We start from the raw sequence: 18,117 nt of genomic DNA on the forward strand, positions 1-18,117 counted from the left end.
GTTGGATAAAATAATTATTTAAATATGATTTTAAAGTGTGGATAACAATGTGAGGAAAAATTATAGTTTGATCAATAGAAACATGCTTCATATTATAGAATAAGAATTTTATTGTTTTAGTGCTGTGATTTCCAATTTGGGGTGCAGGTTCCATCGGTGGGGCATGGTAATATTTTGATGAGTCATAAGCAGGACGTGTACCCTATCGCTGACTATACTTTAGTGCCTTAATTTAAAAAAAAAATTGAATGATGTCATATTCATACGCATTTAAAGAGCAAAAAATAATAGTATTGCAATATCGTCATGCATAGGATAAAAGGGGTTTTATCCAGACAATATTTTTCATCAGCATAACATATACCTAGAGGATGACCTGAAAAAAATGCCTAGTTAGTTTGCCAAGTAGCCAACGAATGGCCTTTTAAACTTCACTGAGTTGAACACATGCAAAATTTTGAACGACAAAATTTAAATATCACGAGTAGTACATCCGGATCTTAAAAATCTCTAGGTGGGGCTCGAACCGTAATCGGTTAAAAACCACTGTTATAGTGTTTTTTTTAGTTTTTTTGTGTCTCATAGGGTTATATTTAGGACCATTAGAGAGGGGGGCGGTGCATTGTTACAAGTGCAAGTATGATATTTGAAAAGAGCATGAAATAATGAGGCGAATTGTACTATTTGCATTTTGTTAACATGTTTCCTTTTGTTGCATCGATAATAAAATTCATTTTCGGAGGGGTCCCGATCAATCGCGCGCAGTGTTTTAAATTATTAAATTCCTCTTTGTCAAACAATAGGCTCTTTTTTAGGCCCTTCTTGAAAATCAATAAAAATAGAGCAAAAATAAAATAAAATTGTTTGCCCAAGAATTAAATTTTTGATATTTTAACGGCATCTCGGAAATATGCCGGGTTATTTTGATAAGAAAGGTTACTTGTCCTTCTAGAATAGTAAATTATATGAATACTAGATTAGATGAATCTAATTGTATTAGATTCATCCAGGTAAATTCAACTTTTCAAACGGTGCATGTGGAAATTTTTCCAGGTGGGGAGGTGAGGGGATATATAAAAAACTTATGAGATAATTGGAAACTGAAAAAATTATCATTTTAGGAGGCCCAGGATCCCCATCCCCCGAGCTGAGTACGTCCTTGCCTCTCAATGCCAGGAACACAGTCTTGACTGTTTACTGAATTACTAGTAATGATTGCACTCAGCCAAAGAATATGCAATGTGTGTAAATTAAAGTTGAAAGTAGGGTTTTAGAGCAAAAGGGCTAAAGCTTTTTATAAACAACTTAAATAAGTTTCCCGGTATTCGTGTCTGTGGAAACCAGAATATCTACAACAGCAACAATGGCGTTCTTGATGTAGAAACGGGAAAACAGTCTAGAAAATATAGCCTTTTTTGGTCAAACTAATATTCCTATATAAGAAACAAAAAAGAATGTGTTTAATATTAAAACTAATTTTATGACCAAATACTTTTCCATATTTATCAAAACTGGAAGATTTTTTTCAATAGTAGAAATTTAAGATATTGGGGGGGGGGGTATACAGCCAGGTATCATTAGAATTTATGCCATTATTTCCCCAAAAATGCATTAAGTTCTAGACTGCACTACTGCGTTAACTTGTCTATACTGAAATATGCTGTCTATTACGTTTCAGGAAATCTTGTCCGACTTTGAAACGTCCGGTAAACCAAAAGAATCTTCATGGCCAGATGTTCCAACAGAGTTGGGTCAAATCAGTGGAGTTGCTGTAGACATGTTTGACAGACCTGTTGTTTTCCATAGAGGGCCTGTAACTTGGGACTCAACGTAAGTACCTACTCTGCTTCGTATGCCATGAAACTACATATTTGCTGTATTTATCCAGCATTGGTCATCCCTTCTGCACTGAAATATAAAAAAAAGCTTTATTGAAAGGATTTTCTTTGAGCTATAGGGAACATAAATGTCTCAACAGCAGAAAATCAAAAAAAAAAATAATAAATGGAGTAAGTTTGATGGAAGCTAAGTACCCATTGTTTTTCTTTTGCCGACAGGAAATATCTTGACCGTGCCTGAGAGTCTGTTTGCATGTTTTTGTGCCTGTCTTTATGTGTCTGGCTTTGTGTTTCTGTGTCTTAGTTCTGTGACTATCTACCATAGTTCTTCTGCCCTAGGAACGACGCATGGACGTATAATAGAAAAAACTTATCTATTAACAAATGGACTAACATCATTTTTATACAATCCTAATAAGGGGGTTAATGCCAGAATTGCCTCTCACTCAATCGGACTATCTGTCTTGGCTTCTTTTACAATAAGCCATGACTTGATGCTCACAACTATTCGATTTTAATTCGAGTTTTTAATTTAATACAGTCAAAGTTATAGCCCCAGCAGAGGAAGGTTCTTACCTAATGATTTGAACATTTTACGGTTTTCCTTATTATTTACTATAGTTCCGTGTAATTCCTTTTTTATTTTTAATTTATCGCTTGCTTAAGGTAATCTCTTAACTTAGTATAATGCAAAAACGTAAATCAAATCTTTGGAAAAATTACCAAGATTAAATTGAAGGGTGCCTCGGTTTCAACTTGTAATTAATGCAGAACTGTTTGCAGAACATATTGAACTTACACTTGTCATCCTTTGTCACTATTTCTTTTCTTAACAATGGTTCTAGCCCCCAAAATTTGAGGGTTTTGTCAAAACTGGTGATAGTTTTGATATACATAACATCCTAAATATTATATTAGGCATTCAAAAGAGTCCTTCTAGTCGAATGGTTAGCGCACAGAACTTGAAATTCTGAGAATAGGTGTTTGAGTCCTTGTGTCGCAGGTTATTTGGTTTGGAATTAGGGTCAGTGTTGTGACTCAGTAAGCTCAGCCAAAGTTTACCCAGATCTAAATGGGTACTGGAGAAATCTTGGGGATCTTGAGGAAGTTTCGAATGATTTGCCCCTAACCACGCATGGTACTCCTGGCCGAAGGCAGTGCATGAGGAAATCGGAACGTAAACAATTGGTCAGCATGCAAAAAATGTTTGAACAAGTTTTGTTCATTTAGAAGTGCTTTTTAGTATGTAGCATCTACTATGTAGTGTTTCGAATGTACTAGACATAGACATAGACATAGACATTTTTATTTTCATCCAAAACATATAAAATAAACAAAGAATTTACTATTAACGGCCACTCTTAAGACAAAAGAGTCCTGACTGTGGCCGCAATTCTAACCACCATGAATCTGCTAAATCATTTCTTCAAATGATTTTGAAGAAAGAAAAAAAATCCTTGGGGGGGGGGTAAAAAAACAAAATAATTAATATTAAATACTAAATAAATAAACACCCTTTCCTCTTATCACACTTCTCTCCTTTTTAAAAAATGGAATTTAACCATTCTCTTGAATGATGCCAGACTTACTGCCACTCTGACCGATTCTGGAAGGTCATTCCAGACGCTGACACCTATGTTCCTGAGAACAAATCCTGCTCTCGTTGTATTTCTTCTCTCGTGAGTCAAATCCTCCCAATTCCGGGTAAAATAAGGGTGATAAAACGAGTTAGTTTTTAAAAAAATCATAAAAGTATTCAGGGCTTACCTTATTTACACTTTGAAAAACAAAAATCGCTAGCTGGTAATCACGTAGCTCGCCTATGTTCAAAATATCATTCTTTATAAAAACACTCCGCAGTATTCTGACAGTTTTGAAATTCTCCTATCAGACGCAGTGCTTTGTTTTGTATTATTTGAGTTCTTTTATAATTCATCACGAAATTGCTTGCCCAAACAGAAAAACCGTACGTGATGTAAGGGTGCACAATAGCACTGTATAACAATTTGACAACTGCTACCGGAAACACTTTTTTCAGCCTCCTCATCACTCCCAATCCTCTAACTGCTTTTGCTGACACTATTTCACCATGCTTCTTCCAAGACAAACTACAATCAATATAAAATCCGAGATATTTACAAAAAAAAAACACCTGTGGTATGCGAACACCGTTATAAAGCACATTTTCAAGAAGTTCAGGTACACCAGTTCTACTAAACACCATAAAATTCGTTTTTCTTGGATTTACTGCAAGGGAGCTTAGAGCTGTAAAGACATGAAGTCGACTATGGACGTGGTTCGCTTTTTGCACAACCTCTTTTGAAGTCCGGGCAAACACTGTGATAGCTCTATCATAGGCGAAAGAGGTTAAAACTGAATCATTTAGGTAAAATCGAAGAGTATCCACATATACCAAGAAGAGTAACGGGCCAAGGACTGATCCTTGGGGAACACCACAATTTATAGGCATAGCTATATATACTATTTAGTATATATCTGTTAATTATGTACAGTATCTTTTGATATTCTTAAGGTTTATATTCTCCCTGCAATTTTTGGTGTATTATTTTTTGGCTCTAGTACATTTTTAATTCATAGACGAAATACAACAATTTTACTATCATTGAATTCCATCAATCATCAAACTAATTTTTTTATGTGGTGTTCATAGTTTTGTAGACAGGAAATTCTTTTTTAGGAAGAAGATCAATTTAATGTAATTTTGTGTAGCTCATTCCAAACATTTGCCTTGCTCTTATAACCATTGTGATTGCCGTAAGTCAAAAGATATTTTCTCAAGAAAAGACCACATCTAGGAATATTCAAATTCTGTTCCGTAGGGTTTTTTTCTCTTCTGGAGGATTTGAAAACTTTGGATACGAAAAGTTGTTTTCTAAATGTGAGTTATACATTTTTGATATATCAAGATTGTTTGAGTATGTTATCAGGAGAAACAAAAACTATTTACTTATGCGCCGACGATAATTTCCATTCTAAGTCATTCGATATAAACCATCGACCGTAAATTCTATTTTAAGTCATACGATATAAGGCCACTTGACATAAGTCATACGACGTAAGCCAAGGACCATAATTTCCATTTTAAGCCAGCCGATACAAGCCATTGACCAAAATTTCCATATTAGGTCATTTGATATAAGCTAGTGACAATAATTTCCATCTTAGGTCATTCGGTATAAGCCACAGACCACAATTTCCTATTAGGTAATTCGATATAAGAACACAGGCCATAATTCCGTTTTAGTTTATTCGACATATGCCACGGGCAATAATTTCTATTTTAGGTCATTCGATATTAGCCATCGGTACCGAAAAATTGCTGATGGTCCAATAGACGTTGACACAATAGTTACCTTAGACCCAGTAACAGGTGATGTTTTAAAGTCATGGGGAAGTGGCCTGTTTTATATGCCTCATGGTTTAACAGTAGATGTCAATGGGAACACTTGGGTAACGGATGTCGCTCTTCATCAGATTTTTAAGGTAATTTTGCGCGTTTCATTCAACATTTTTCTCCTACCAAAATTTTTAATTGTTCATCCACCTGGTTCCACACACAAAAAGAAAAAAAGTTGTACATTTGCTACTTCTTAAAGTACCAAAGACACTGAAAAAAAAGACATTTTTAGCCTCCTGGATGCCTCTCAGGCCTATTCACTTGTTAAAAACCAATTTTCTGAGAATACTCTCGGGATATTTAAGGTCGTTTTGCCCACTTGATCAAACAATTTTTCTCTAACAAAAAAAAATATTTTTTTTTAATTATTCATCAACCTGTTTCCACACACAAAAAGAAAAAAAAATCGTACATTTGTTACTTCGTCAAAGTACCAAAGACACCAAAGTAACAGACATTCTTAGGCTCCTGGATTCCTCTCAGGTCTATTCACTTTTGAAAACCCCGATTTTCTGAGAATTTTCTCAGGATGTTTAAGGTAGTTTCCCTCACTTGATTAAACAATTTTTCCCTAATAAAAAGCAAAACTATAAGTATCTCCAAGTATTCTAAGCAAATACAGTCTTTACTTATACATACAAGTAGAAATTTCTCAGGAACTAATTTGTAACGGTATGGCAAGACAAACATAAAACACACAGAATTTTCCAAAGGTAAGGATTAGAGACGTATTCCCTAAAAAAAATTCCGAATATTAAAATTGCGTGTCACTGAAGGCGTGTAAAATACAAACAATCTGTATTCAGACGTTTATGTTTCAATATTCAATTGGGGTAGAATCTTCATGTCTTTGAAAACTTTTAGACATTTAGTATTTGGGCTTGACCTCCCACAGCCCCTAGGGAAAGGTCTTTAAATTATAAAATTTGTCACTTGTTAACGTATAGCATTTGTTATTAGGAATCGTAGTGCGTCTTTGTGGGGGGGGGGGGTAAATTTTCTAATTGGGGGATTTTTGAAGGGAGAAACCTCCATTGGAAGGGAAGTTTAGGGGGTTAACTTTTCAGGGAAAATTTTACACTGGGGGAATATGCCAGAATTCCAATAGGAAATGCTTCTTATTTGTCGTACTTTTTCTTTTCCAACTCAATTTTACATATGAAGACGAGAAGAGTAATTTCGGGGGTAAATTTTTACCTGGATTAAATTGCGTAGAGAATCTTTTCCTGGGAGGGATTTTCCGTGGAGGTGCAGCCAGATTTCCCTGAATCATTTAAAAACGATCAGAAATTAAAATAAAAAAACAACAAGTATTTTTCAACTGAAATTAAGGAGCAATATTAAAACCTAAAACGAACAAGAATTATTACGTATATTAAAGAGACTGCCCACTCCTCAATACCTCTCTCTTAACGCCAAAGTTTGAATTTTGTTCCAGTTCTTCAAGAACAACTTATGAAACAAAAGGGTCGTTTAGTTAGAACAATAAAAAGCTTTTTTAAAAGTGTTAACAAAATTTAGCTTGAAGACCGAGTATTGAAGAGGAGGAAGCTCTCTCATATGTGTAATAATTTTTGTTTGTTTTAATTTTTAATGTTGCTCCCTCAGGTGAAAAAATTTTTTCAGGTGAAATTTTTTTTCTGGCAATTTTCATATACTGGCAGGTCATGATCAGGCAGGTACATATAAACTATTCTTGGGGGAAAGGGAATTATTTTGAAAAAAACATTATAAGCAGGTGTATTATATAAGAAATGTGTTATAGAAAGAGTCGTAAGAATATTCACTTTTAAGAGGGATAGAGAGGTTCTCCTCCTGCCCGTCTGAGTAGTGAGGCCATAAGCACTTTAGAGACATCCCTATACCTTCGAATCCCGATCCCGATACTTTTTTTTAACTTCTAAGAGACACAGGTGCATGTTACGTAATTGGAGTTGAGAGTCACGCAAAATCTGAGTGACTTTGCTTCAGTATTGAAAAAGAGTTCAGTGTGTCAACATCAAGGATATTACTCTTTAGTAATCGATGCTTTTACTCTATTGGATATTGAAGACGCTAAAAAGGGCAAAATAAAACCTAGAGTACCTAATGCTGCAGTAGAAACAACAATTGGTTGCTGGCTACCCCTGAAATGGTACGAGATTTTTGCGCGATATATTATATCATTAAGCAAATTTCAAGTCGGAAGGACAGTCACGCTTTGCAGCAAAAATGAATATAATGAATACACAAAGATTACATGACGGATTAAATGCATTAGTGACATATATTGAAGACAACGGTCAGAATCAATCTATAAAACGGAGAGAGTTTTTACCTACACCCCTAGGGTTTTAATCATAATAATCAAAGAAAACAGGATTTGGTGCTGTCCTGAAGGTTTTTAAAAGAAACTATGACATAACAATCCTTGAAATCCTGGGGTAAAGAAAGCTCTGAAGTTTTTTTAAAGAATTAAAGACACTTCTATGTATAACAGAAAGAAATACTGATTTAATAGGGACCCTGAAGGTTTTTTAAACAGCAAGCACGGCAATCCAGGAGTAAGGAAGCCCAAGGGGTTTTAAAAGAGAAACTATTACCTAACATGCATCTGCATCACCTAGAAAACATTCTCTATGACGTAAAATGCACCTGTGTCTCTTAGAAGTTAAAACAAATGTTGAGATCTTGATTCGAAGGGATAGGGATGTTTTCAAAGTGCCTATGGCCTCACTAATTGCTTCTTCTACTGTTCAATCTTTCTGGTTTTTATTTTTCTTTTTCTTTGAAATACCAAAAAAGTCAGACTCCCAGCCCCCAAGTAAAGTGCACATCCCATTACAATGTCAAAGAAAATGTTTATTGGTCACTGTTTTAAGTTTGAGCCTTGATCTTTGGCTTTCGAATATTAGGCGTCTTTCAGATAATTAAAATAAAAAACTAAATTAAAAACAGGACACTCCTCTTAGGATTATTTTAAATGGTAAACTATTCTAGGGGAAAGGGCATTATGTCTAAATAAACGTGAAAAAGAGGTGTATTATATAAGAAATATATTATAGAGGGGCTTATAAGAATCTTCATTTTTTGGAGGGAATTAAAAACAGGACATTCGTTTTAGGATTATTTTAAATGGTGAACAAAGCTAAATAAAAATAAAGAATTGCTAAATAATCATTAGAAAAAAACAAAAGAGAGCAAGCAAATTAAAAGCCAAAATAACGAAAAAGGAAATATTACACGAAACCGAAGTAACCATACAACAATAACTCGAGTTGGTAATCTCCCACGGGAAATCTCCCAGGAAATTTGAATTTCCTTGAAAACAATTCTCCCAGGAAACTCCCTCTGCATACAGTCATCCCTGATAATTATATTTCCGGAGAATTGTCTGCGGGGGAGTTTCTGAGGAGTATCAGCCAGACACCGTTCGTAAATTCTCTCTCTTATTAGCTGGACGAAGGTGCCTAGCTTGGCTCTTGCAGAAGGGGTCTATTTGCAAGTTTGTAATTATTTTGGATCCTTCATAATATAACGCAAAGAAGAGACGAAAATTCCAAGTTGATGCAAAACCACAAACTCAGTTGATTCAAAACTCAGATATTTCTGTGGGTAAGGTTTTGGAAGCCAGGAGTGTTTGAGCCACTGACACTTACAGTTTCTTTAAAAACTTTAATTTGATCTGTTTTTATGCCCCGTTCATGCTCTATCTGCTCTTATTTTGTATCAAATGACGGAAGATTATGGTCAACAGGACGGTCAATTACACGTCATCAGGAAGATGTGTCACTCCGATTCGGTAGTGCGCTTCGCCCTTGATTTGTTTTTCGGTCATTCATTTTCCCTTCAGTTCTCCTTTGACTTCTCTACTTCCTTAAAGAGTCAGTCAATGTGAAATGGTCACTAATTTATATAATTTCCTAACAAACCAAATAATATTCTTTTTTCTTAATTTAAACTCACTCTTGTGATCAGTTTTTTCTGAACTTCTTCTTCATCTTAAAATTAGATCAAATCCTATATGTAAGGGCTTATCCAGAATTTTTGTTCTGGAGGGAAACGTTTTTTTTTTGGGGGGGGGGGGTACAAAGTTTGAAAATTACATCAAAGTTTGTTCATATACATTTTGTTACGTTTTTACCTGTCGGAAAAACTTTCGAGGAGATTCAAGCCCGGCATCCCCTCCCTCCTCTGAATATGTCCATTGCTATATGAAACTTATATGGCTTGTTTTGATGTAGTCGTCGTCACTTGGAATGATAGTTAAGGCTTGCTGATTCCATGGCACAAAGGGGAGAGAAAGGGGCCTCTGGACCGGGTCCCCTGAAATCTGAATTCCACTATTTTCTCGGCATCTTGTAGCTAAAATATGGATGAATATTTTGTTTACTATTGATTCCCACCGAAAAAGCTTCCTGCGTGTGTCCTTGTCCCAACGAAATTTGTATTTGGTTTTTGTGTATTTTATGTATAAACTCAACTCAATTGAGAAAATTTAATTTTTTCAACATATTTTATGTTCACTAGTAACTGTATAAACTCCATTAGCACTATTATTTTAATTACTGCAGTTTAAGCCAAATTCTACAAAGCCAGCTTTGATTCTCGGAAGAAGATTTTCTCCTGGATCAGATGAAAATCATTTCTGTAAGCCAACATCTATAGCGGTGGCCTCAACTGGAACATTCTATGTAGCTGATGGATATTGCAACAATAGAATCATGATGTATTCTTCTGGGGGCACACTTATTGGACAAATTGGCCGACAAGGTAATTATTTCATGTATATATATATATATATATATATATATATATATATATATATATATATATATATATATATATATATATATATATATATATATATATATATATATATATATATATATATATAAACACGTTAAGATACCTTTAAACACTTTATCACCGCCACTTGTGCAAGCCAAGGTCTATAGCGGTGGCTTCAATTGAAACACTCTATGTTACTGACGGATATTGAAACATATTAATCATGATGTACTGTACTGTGGGTGCGCTTATTGGACAGATTGGGGAACAAGGTAATTATTTCTTGAGTATAAACACCTTAAGACACCTTTTAAACCTTTATCGATACCACTATTGTAAGCCAATATCTATAGTGGTGACCTCAAATGAAACATTCGTTGTGGCTGATGAGTAGTGTAACAATCAAATTATTATTCATTCTCCTGAGGACATGCAGCCTTTATATTTTACATTAGATATTTTCATTATAAGCAATGATAAAATTACATTTACATCCCAATTTAGGTCCCCTATTATTATTAATGAAAAAAATAAGTTAGCATAACAAATAAATAAAGAGTGAGGTTAAAATTTAAAAAGGGCAAAAATTATTATTTCACACCCTATGCAACACTTGTCCATATGCAAATCACGACATTTCTCTATATTTGCAGCATTTTTAAAAGCTAGCGCTTAAACTAAAGTACATACGAGAACATATATATGGCATTGATCTAATTTACAAATGCAGGATTAAAGAAAAGTCGATAAACTCAGGAAATGAGATCAAGTTATATAAATCCCAATCCATTTTGCGCCCCTTGCTTTCACTTATCGTCATAGATTCTTGAGAAAAAAAAATAGAGTACAAACTATAAAGGAAAATAAAAGCAAAATGGAAACACTAACAAAGAAAAACCCACTAGAAAAATAACATCTCAGCTACTAAGACAACATAATTAAGCTATTCATTTAAGTGGTAAGTCAACAATATTTTCTCGACGCTTACGGAACCTGTCCACAAACTGGTCCATTTTTGAAGAAATACCAAACACGCCATATCTACTCGAAATGCACCAGTTGTAAGTCCAAAGGGACAAATGCACAAGATATTTGCAAAAACGGAAGAATAGAGATTTAATTTTCTTACACTCACATATTGTGAAAAATAAACTCCATAAACAAAACAAGAAAAAGACATGTGTAGCGAAAAAAGTAAAATCTAAAATCGTAAAAAAGTAAATCTAAAAAAAGTAAATCTAAAGTAAATCTAAAGTAAAAAAGTAAAAAAGTAAATCGTAAAAAAGTAAATCTAAAAAAGTAAAATGTAAAATCTGCCCAGGGTTATTTTGTGAAACTGGTCTTTAACTCGAGCAAGCAACCCACACGATTTTCTAAGCTTTTCTTTCAAAGCTGAAATAACAAGTGTTTTAGTAGTTTAAACATTTGAGCCAAACAGAAGACCTTAATATTTTAGAGAAGATAATGCAGAAAAAGTTGCTGGACCAACGGTGATAGTAACGGGAGGTTGCTGAGACAATCGTAGACGAGAAGCTCAGTTTTTGAGAAGGTGACTTGGAGGCCAATCTCATTGAGACAAGTGTAGACTGTGTGAACTGCATTTTGAAGAACTTGGAGATTGTCTGATAGAAGAATAATGTTGTCTGCGTAACAGAGGTGGCCGGCATCAATATATAGGGCTCAATATATGACATCCATAAATGGCTGAATCAGGAATGGAAGAATTTTCTTATTACGGTTCAGGTAGCATTATTGACAAGAGCCGGACAAAGCACAAAGCCTTGTTTCGCACCTTCCCGAACAGTGCTGGGGTTGCAAAGTTGGCAAACTAGCCACACCCTTATGGGCGTATTACCATAACAATTCCGTAAGAACTGGCTACGAAAAGAGTTTATTCCACTACTCAAGAGAGAATAGAGAATAGCCTGTGAATGGTCAATGGATTCGAACGCCTTTGAAATATCGATCACACACAAAAACGAAATTTCAAGAGAATAGCCTATTAAAGAGAATAGCCTGTGAATGGTCAATGGATTTGAACACCTTTGAAATATCGATCACACACACAAACGAATTTTTTTCAACATCCGATAGCTGTCTAAAATTGCTGAAAAGTTCCGTGTGCATTTTGCACGCCCAAGTCTTCACGGAATCTTAACGGACTGTTTACATGGTCCTGCCTTGTGCTGATTTCTTGTAAGATCAACTTTTCAAAAATCTAACCAATAGTGCAGCAAACATATACGATTCACAAATCTTCTGGTTTTCGCCCTTCTTTAAGACACGGGTAATAAGACTTTCCAAAAGGGCAGTTGGAACATATTGCTGAACAATACAAGCCTGAAATAACAATGACAAATACTGTATAAGAAGTAGAGTAGCGGATAAGAGGTGCTTAGTTCATACCCCATCGTGTCCTTGGGCTTTACCAGGTTTTATTACACGAAATTGGGGTTGGATGGCTAAAGCTGTAACAATGACAAAAATCCCCGCCGGCTAAGTTTTAATATATAGCAGAAGAAAACATGTCTATAGGCAGCTTCAAAGAAGGGAGATTATTAATGAAAAGTAAGCAAAAGTACTTTTACGAAGCCGTGACGTTGATCGGGTTAGGGTGTGAAGAAGAACCTGGTGTCAGCTTTGAAACTCTCCTCCAAAGCTGTTGAGCTGTATTTCTTATCTCACGCGTTGCCGTACAAACGTGTCTATTTTTCCAGCCGCGGAGAGCTTTTCAGAACTCACGTTCGGTTGACTTAATTATCGCAAAATAATACCCGAACGGGAAAGATCACAGTCAGCCCAAATCCAATACCAAAACTTATGACAAAGCTTGGTATCATCCAATTTATCATCCTCTTTCCAGCCATATTTCCGTGGCCTTATTTTGACCCTTGTGGAAGGCAAAGATATGGAAGAAGCGACATTAAGAGTATAGGTCAACTCAGCCAGAAAGCAATACTGATCTAAAGGGTTCCTTTTCAGTGAAGTAGAAAGAAAGTGGAAATAGATTTTGATTTTATCAGCAATGAATCATGTGTGTTCTGATAAGACGATATATTTATGTGTTCACATGATACTTTTGTAAACCAGCGAGGTTTTGAATTATTTTGTGAAGGTAACATATTAATTGTGAACTGGAGATGTAGATGGTCGCTTGATAGGATGTCACCAGAGACGATAATAGTGGTAGATAGTGGTCAGTGTTGTCACGTTGAATCTCGATAACGAAGTAGCAAAACTAATTTGTTAAATTTGAAAACACTTTTTGTCTGTAAAAATTCAAACGTCCAAGGAAAAATACACCTTCAAAGGAAAGTTTACCTTGTTAAATTGTTTGGTGCCATTTGTTTTTACTTTACTTTTTCCTGGTTTCTCCTCCACGATTCTCTTTTTTATTTGGCGCCTACGGCTACAAAAACAACGTAACTACATATGAGAGTCTTTTTCTTTACAAATTGGACATCAATTTGTAAACAATTTTCAGGATTTATATGGTTGCCGTCCAAGCCGAATAGATTGGCGAATTGGATTTAGGATCATTTGTTATAGAAGGTGAGGGTTCGAATAGTGTACCTAAGTGTACCCAATTGCTTGGTCTAGGATGAGGGTCAGTGGTATGATTCTCTCTGGGGCTCATGAGCTCTAAATGGGTACCTGGTGAAATCTGGGGAAGGTAAACAGGAAGGGTTTGCGAAGGCACAGGTTGGCTGGCCCCCCATTCACCATTGTATTTCCTGGCTGAAGGGCCTTGAGATGGAGACCAGCACCATCAGTTCAGACCTTAAGGGTCTAGTGCCGCATCCTCTACCTTTCCTTTATATGGTTGTGTACGTTTTCACTTTAACAATCCGAACCTTTATATCATATTTTCACTTTCCTTCATCCTGAAATAGAATTTCTGCCGTCGAAGCGATTCCAAAGCTGGTACTTCTCATAGGCTGTCACTTGGTATGTCTGTTTCTTCTCTTTCTTACGTAGATTCCCACAAAAAAAGTATAGAATTTCAGCTCTAAACTGAAAAAAAAAATACTGTAGTATCATATTGTTAGATTTTCACAGTGGGCCTATTTATTTCATTTGTTACAAGAATGTTTTTTTCCTTACGTGTTTTCAAACAGTTCGTGGTAACGAACAGTAGTAAGGAGCGACCCGGCTCAATAGTAACCAAAACTCTAAAATGTGGAATTTTGATACCAATAGCTACATCAAAAGAATCGCATTTTAATGCTGATTTTGAGTATATAAGTTTCATCAAGTTTAGTCTTACCCATCAAAAGTAACGATCCTGGGAAAATTTGCCTTATTTTAGAAAATAGGGGGAAACACCCCCTAAAAGTCATAGAATCTTAACGAAAATCACACCATCAGATTCAGCGTATCTGAGAACCGTATTATAGAAGTTTCGAGCTCTTATCTACAAAAATATGGAATTTGTATTTTTTGCCAGAAGGCAGATCACGGATGCGTGTTTATTTATTTGTTTTTTTTTTTTTTTGTTGGTTTTTTTCCCAGGGATGATCATATCAACCCAGTGGTCCTAGAATGTTGCGAGAGGGCTCATTCTAACGGAAATGAAAAGTTCTAGTGCCCATTTTAAGTGACCAAAAAAATTGGAGGGCACCTAGGCCCCCTCCCATGCTAATTATTTTCCCAAAGTCAACGGATCAAAATTCTGAGGTAGCCATTTTATTCAGCGTAGTCGAAAAGCTTATTTTTCGCTATTTTTCTTATTTTTCTGCTACAAGTTACAAACTTTGACCAGTGCTTGCATATAATAATGGTTATTGGGAAGTTTACAGACGTTCTCAGGGGGATTTTTTTATTGGGGGAGGGGTTGAGAAGAGCGGGATATGTTGGGGGAACTTTTCATCGAGGAATTTTGTCATGGGGGAAGAAAATTTACGTGAAGGGAGCGCAGTATTTTCTAGCATTAATTTTAAAAAAAAAAAACAATGAAAAAATAGATATGAAAAAGTTTTTTCAACTGCAAGTAAGGAGCAGCATTAAAACTTAAATCGAAAAGAAATTATTACGCATGTAAGGGACTCACCTCCTCCTAATACCTCGCTCTTTACACTAAAGTATTTTTAGTAATTTCAACTATTTATTCTACGGCTTTTGTGATTTAGGGATCATTCTTAATGAATTGGGACAAAATTTAAGCTTTAGTGTAAAGAGCGAGGTACTTACGAGGGGGTGAACCCCCTCATATATGTAATAAAAATATAAGAATACAAGAGTTCGTTACGTAAGCTAATTTATAAGTTACGAATATCTTTTACTAATAAAAACATTCGTAAAAAATTAAAAGTTCTAGTTGCCTTTTTAAGTAACCAAAAAATTAGAGGGCAACTAGGCTTCCTCCCCCGCTTCTTTTCTTCTCAAAATCATTCGTTAAAAACTATGAGAAAGCCATTTAGTCAAAATAAATAAATATGAAAATTTCATTTTAATTATTCCTCTGCGGAGAGCCAAAATCAAAACATGCATTGATTCAAAAACGTTCAGAAATTAAACAAAAAAACAAGTTTTTAAACGGAAAGTAAGGAGCGACATTAAAACTTAAAACGAACAGAAATTACTTCGTATATGAAAGGGACTGCTTCCTCATCAACGCCCCGCTCTTTACGCTAAAGTTTTGTTTTAAAAAGTAGAGTTGAGAGAAAGAGTCACTTTAGCGTAAAGAGCGGGGCGTTGATCAGGATGAAGCCCCTTTCATATACGAAGTAATTTCTGTTCGTTTTAAGTTTTAATGTCGCTGCTTACTTTCATTTAAAAAAACTGGCTTTTTTTATTTAATTTAAGGGTTAGCAACAATCATTTCAAGACAATTACAAGGCGTTTCATAAAGATGGTTACACGGGAAGACTAAAAAGTTCAAACGACCTGATTTGTAGACTGTGGAAGAACGTCAGGTGAATTATTGCGCACAAAAAAAAAACAAGATAAGTATCCTTTGACCCTTTACTTCGGGCTGATTGTCGAGTTCATCGGGCTGACACTTCATCTTTTTTGACTGATTGTAGTCAGTGATATTGTTTACAATGTATGTTGGTTTAAGGATCGAATTAAAATTCATAACTATTTTTCAGGGAGTCAATTGTTTCCAAATATGCTAGATCAGTTCCTGATTCCCCACGGACTCGTATTAATTGAGGATCAGGACAAGCTATGTGTGGCAGACAGAGAAAACTCTCGTATTTCTTGTTTTAATGCGGGACTGAAAGAACTAGAAAGATTTGGAGAGCCTCTTGTGGTTTCAGATACTAAATTCAGCGGACGTCCTTATGGAATAACTGCTCATGGTATGTTGTTAGTTACAAGGTATTTAGTTTCTATCAATATATGCTTTCTACAAGGCTATATCCAGGAGGATTCAGAGCTTTGAGCCCCCCCCCCCAAGTTTTTATCTGAATTGTAAAAATGTAACAAAATGCATTTGAACATAATTCTTATGCATTTTTAAAGTTTTTTGCACCCCCTTCGAAAAAAATTCCCCCAAACAAAAATTTCTGATAGGCCTACAACCTATGCTTGAATTCCTATACTTGAATTTTTATTTAAATGGCTATTAAAGTAATATGATTAAAATGAGTATCACTATTACTTTACTAAAAGTAAATATAAAGAATAACTGTTATCCTTTATTAAGATGATACACAACGTCCTGTAATAATTTCAACTTAAAATGAGCAGGAATTACTATCAAAGAATAAATGAAACCCAAGAAGAACAGAAATTAAAATGTTCACTTCAAACATAAAGATAACAGATATTGATATAGACGAACAAAGAAATTCTAAAACGAGTAGAGATGAAAATTAATACTCAAGTGAAACTTGAAACAAACAGAAATTACTACTAATAGGAGTAAGGCTAAACCTTCTAAATGCTATTTTATTGGAAACTATATGTAATGTGAACAGTTTTTTTTTTTTATTAAAACATCAACAAATAATAAAAAATGAAACAAGTTCACCATAATAATCAAAGTGACTGGAAAGAACTATTGAAAATAAACTAAAAGTTTAATATGTAATGATATTGATTCCTGGAAATCTCAGCAGTACAAGATTTTATTTAATAGCATTTAAGATTTTTCTATGTTACAATTATAAAAGAGGAAATTTTTCAGTAAAGCGTAAATGACGCAACAGCCTTTAGAAGGTTTATAGGGGGTCAGACGTCCCACTCTGTTTGTTGCAATTTTTGTCCGTTTCAACTTTGACTTGACTATCCATTTTAATTCTTACTTGTTTTAGGATTTACCTGTCAGTAACTGATACCTTTATGTTTGATATTATCATTTATTTAAATTTCAGCTCGTTTTGGGTATCGTTTATGTATTGTTAATAATCTCTGGTTGTTGATTTTGAGCGATAATTGGACATTATTCCTCCTGGTCTTAGGTTATCATATAAATTTCTTTTTCTTTCAATACTTTGCTATTAGATTCTTTTAAATAATCTCTGTTCGTTTCTGACAATAGCGTTCCTTCTGACAGCGTTGCCGCTGCTGTTGCTTCGATCAGCAAGCTGATTGAGCAGAAAAAACTGAAGGATAACATGTGAACATAAATATTACTAATAATTTATTGTTACCCTCTATACATAAAAATGACCTACTAAGAGTAATGTGAACAAAAGGAGTGCGGATCTCACAAAATCGGGTCTTCGGTACAGCCTGGTACTTTTGGGTGTTTTTAAAACTAGGATACCAATCTGCTAATTTTGGTACCTAAAGGAATCCTAAAGTCCCAATTGAATCTTGTTAGTTCTGGTAGCCTAGATGGTACGATTGTATTGTTGGCTATTTGATATCATTTTACATTTTGATCGTTTTGTGAGTTTCCTGCGTCGGCTGAACGTATCAAATACAAAGTGCCTATTAACAATCTCAGCACCACAGGGAACATATATACGGTATCTTAAATATATAGGATCTTAGATATACATAGGATCATATATAGGGGATCTTGGTAAAAATATATAGGGGATCTTAAATACGTCAATATTTCGAAATGCTTAAGAGAGGTTAGTTTAAAACAAAGAAATATATAATGTCTTACTAATTGTTAAGCAACGAGCTTCT

At 34.9% G+C, this 18,117-nt stretch overlaps 1 protein-coding gene across 1 annotated transcript in view; it reads left to right on the forward strand.

Annotated features, from left to right (window-relative positions):
• The window catches only part of LOC136037685 (peptidyl-alpha-hydroxyglycine alpha-amidating lyase 2-like), a 39,809-nt gene that overhangs the window by 14,637 nt on the left and 7,055 nt on the right, over positions 1-18,117 (forward strand). Inside the window, exons 3-6 of the mRNA XM_065720437.1 lie at positions 1,679-1,830; positions 5,144-5,342; positions 9,810-10,008; positions 16,119-16,331. Of these exons, the coding sequence (XP_065576509.1) occupies positions 1,679-1,830; positions 5,144-5,342; positions 9,810-10,008; positions 16,119-16,331 (763 nt within the window). The remainder of the gene's footprint in view (positions 1-1,678; positions 1,831-5,143; positions 5,343-9,809; positions 10,009-16,118; positions 16,332-18,117) is intronic.

The sequence above is a fragment of the Artemia franciscana genome, chromosome 17 (genome assembly GCF_032884065.1).
Source record: "Artemia franciscana chromosome 17, ASM3288406v1, whole genome shotgun sequence".
NCBI lineage: Eukaryota > Metazoa > Arthropoda > Branchiopoda > Anostraca > Artemiidae > Artemia > Artemia franciscana.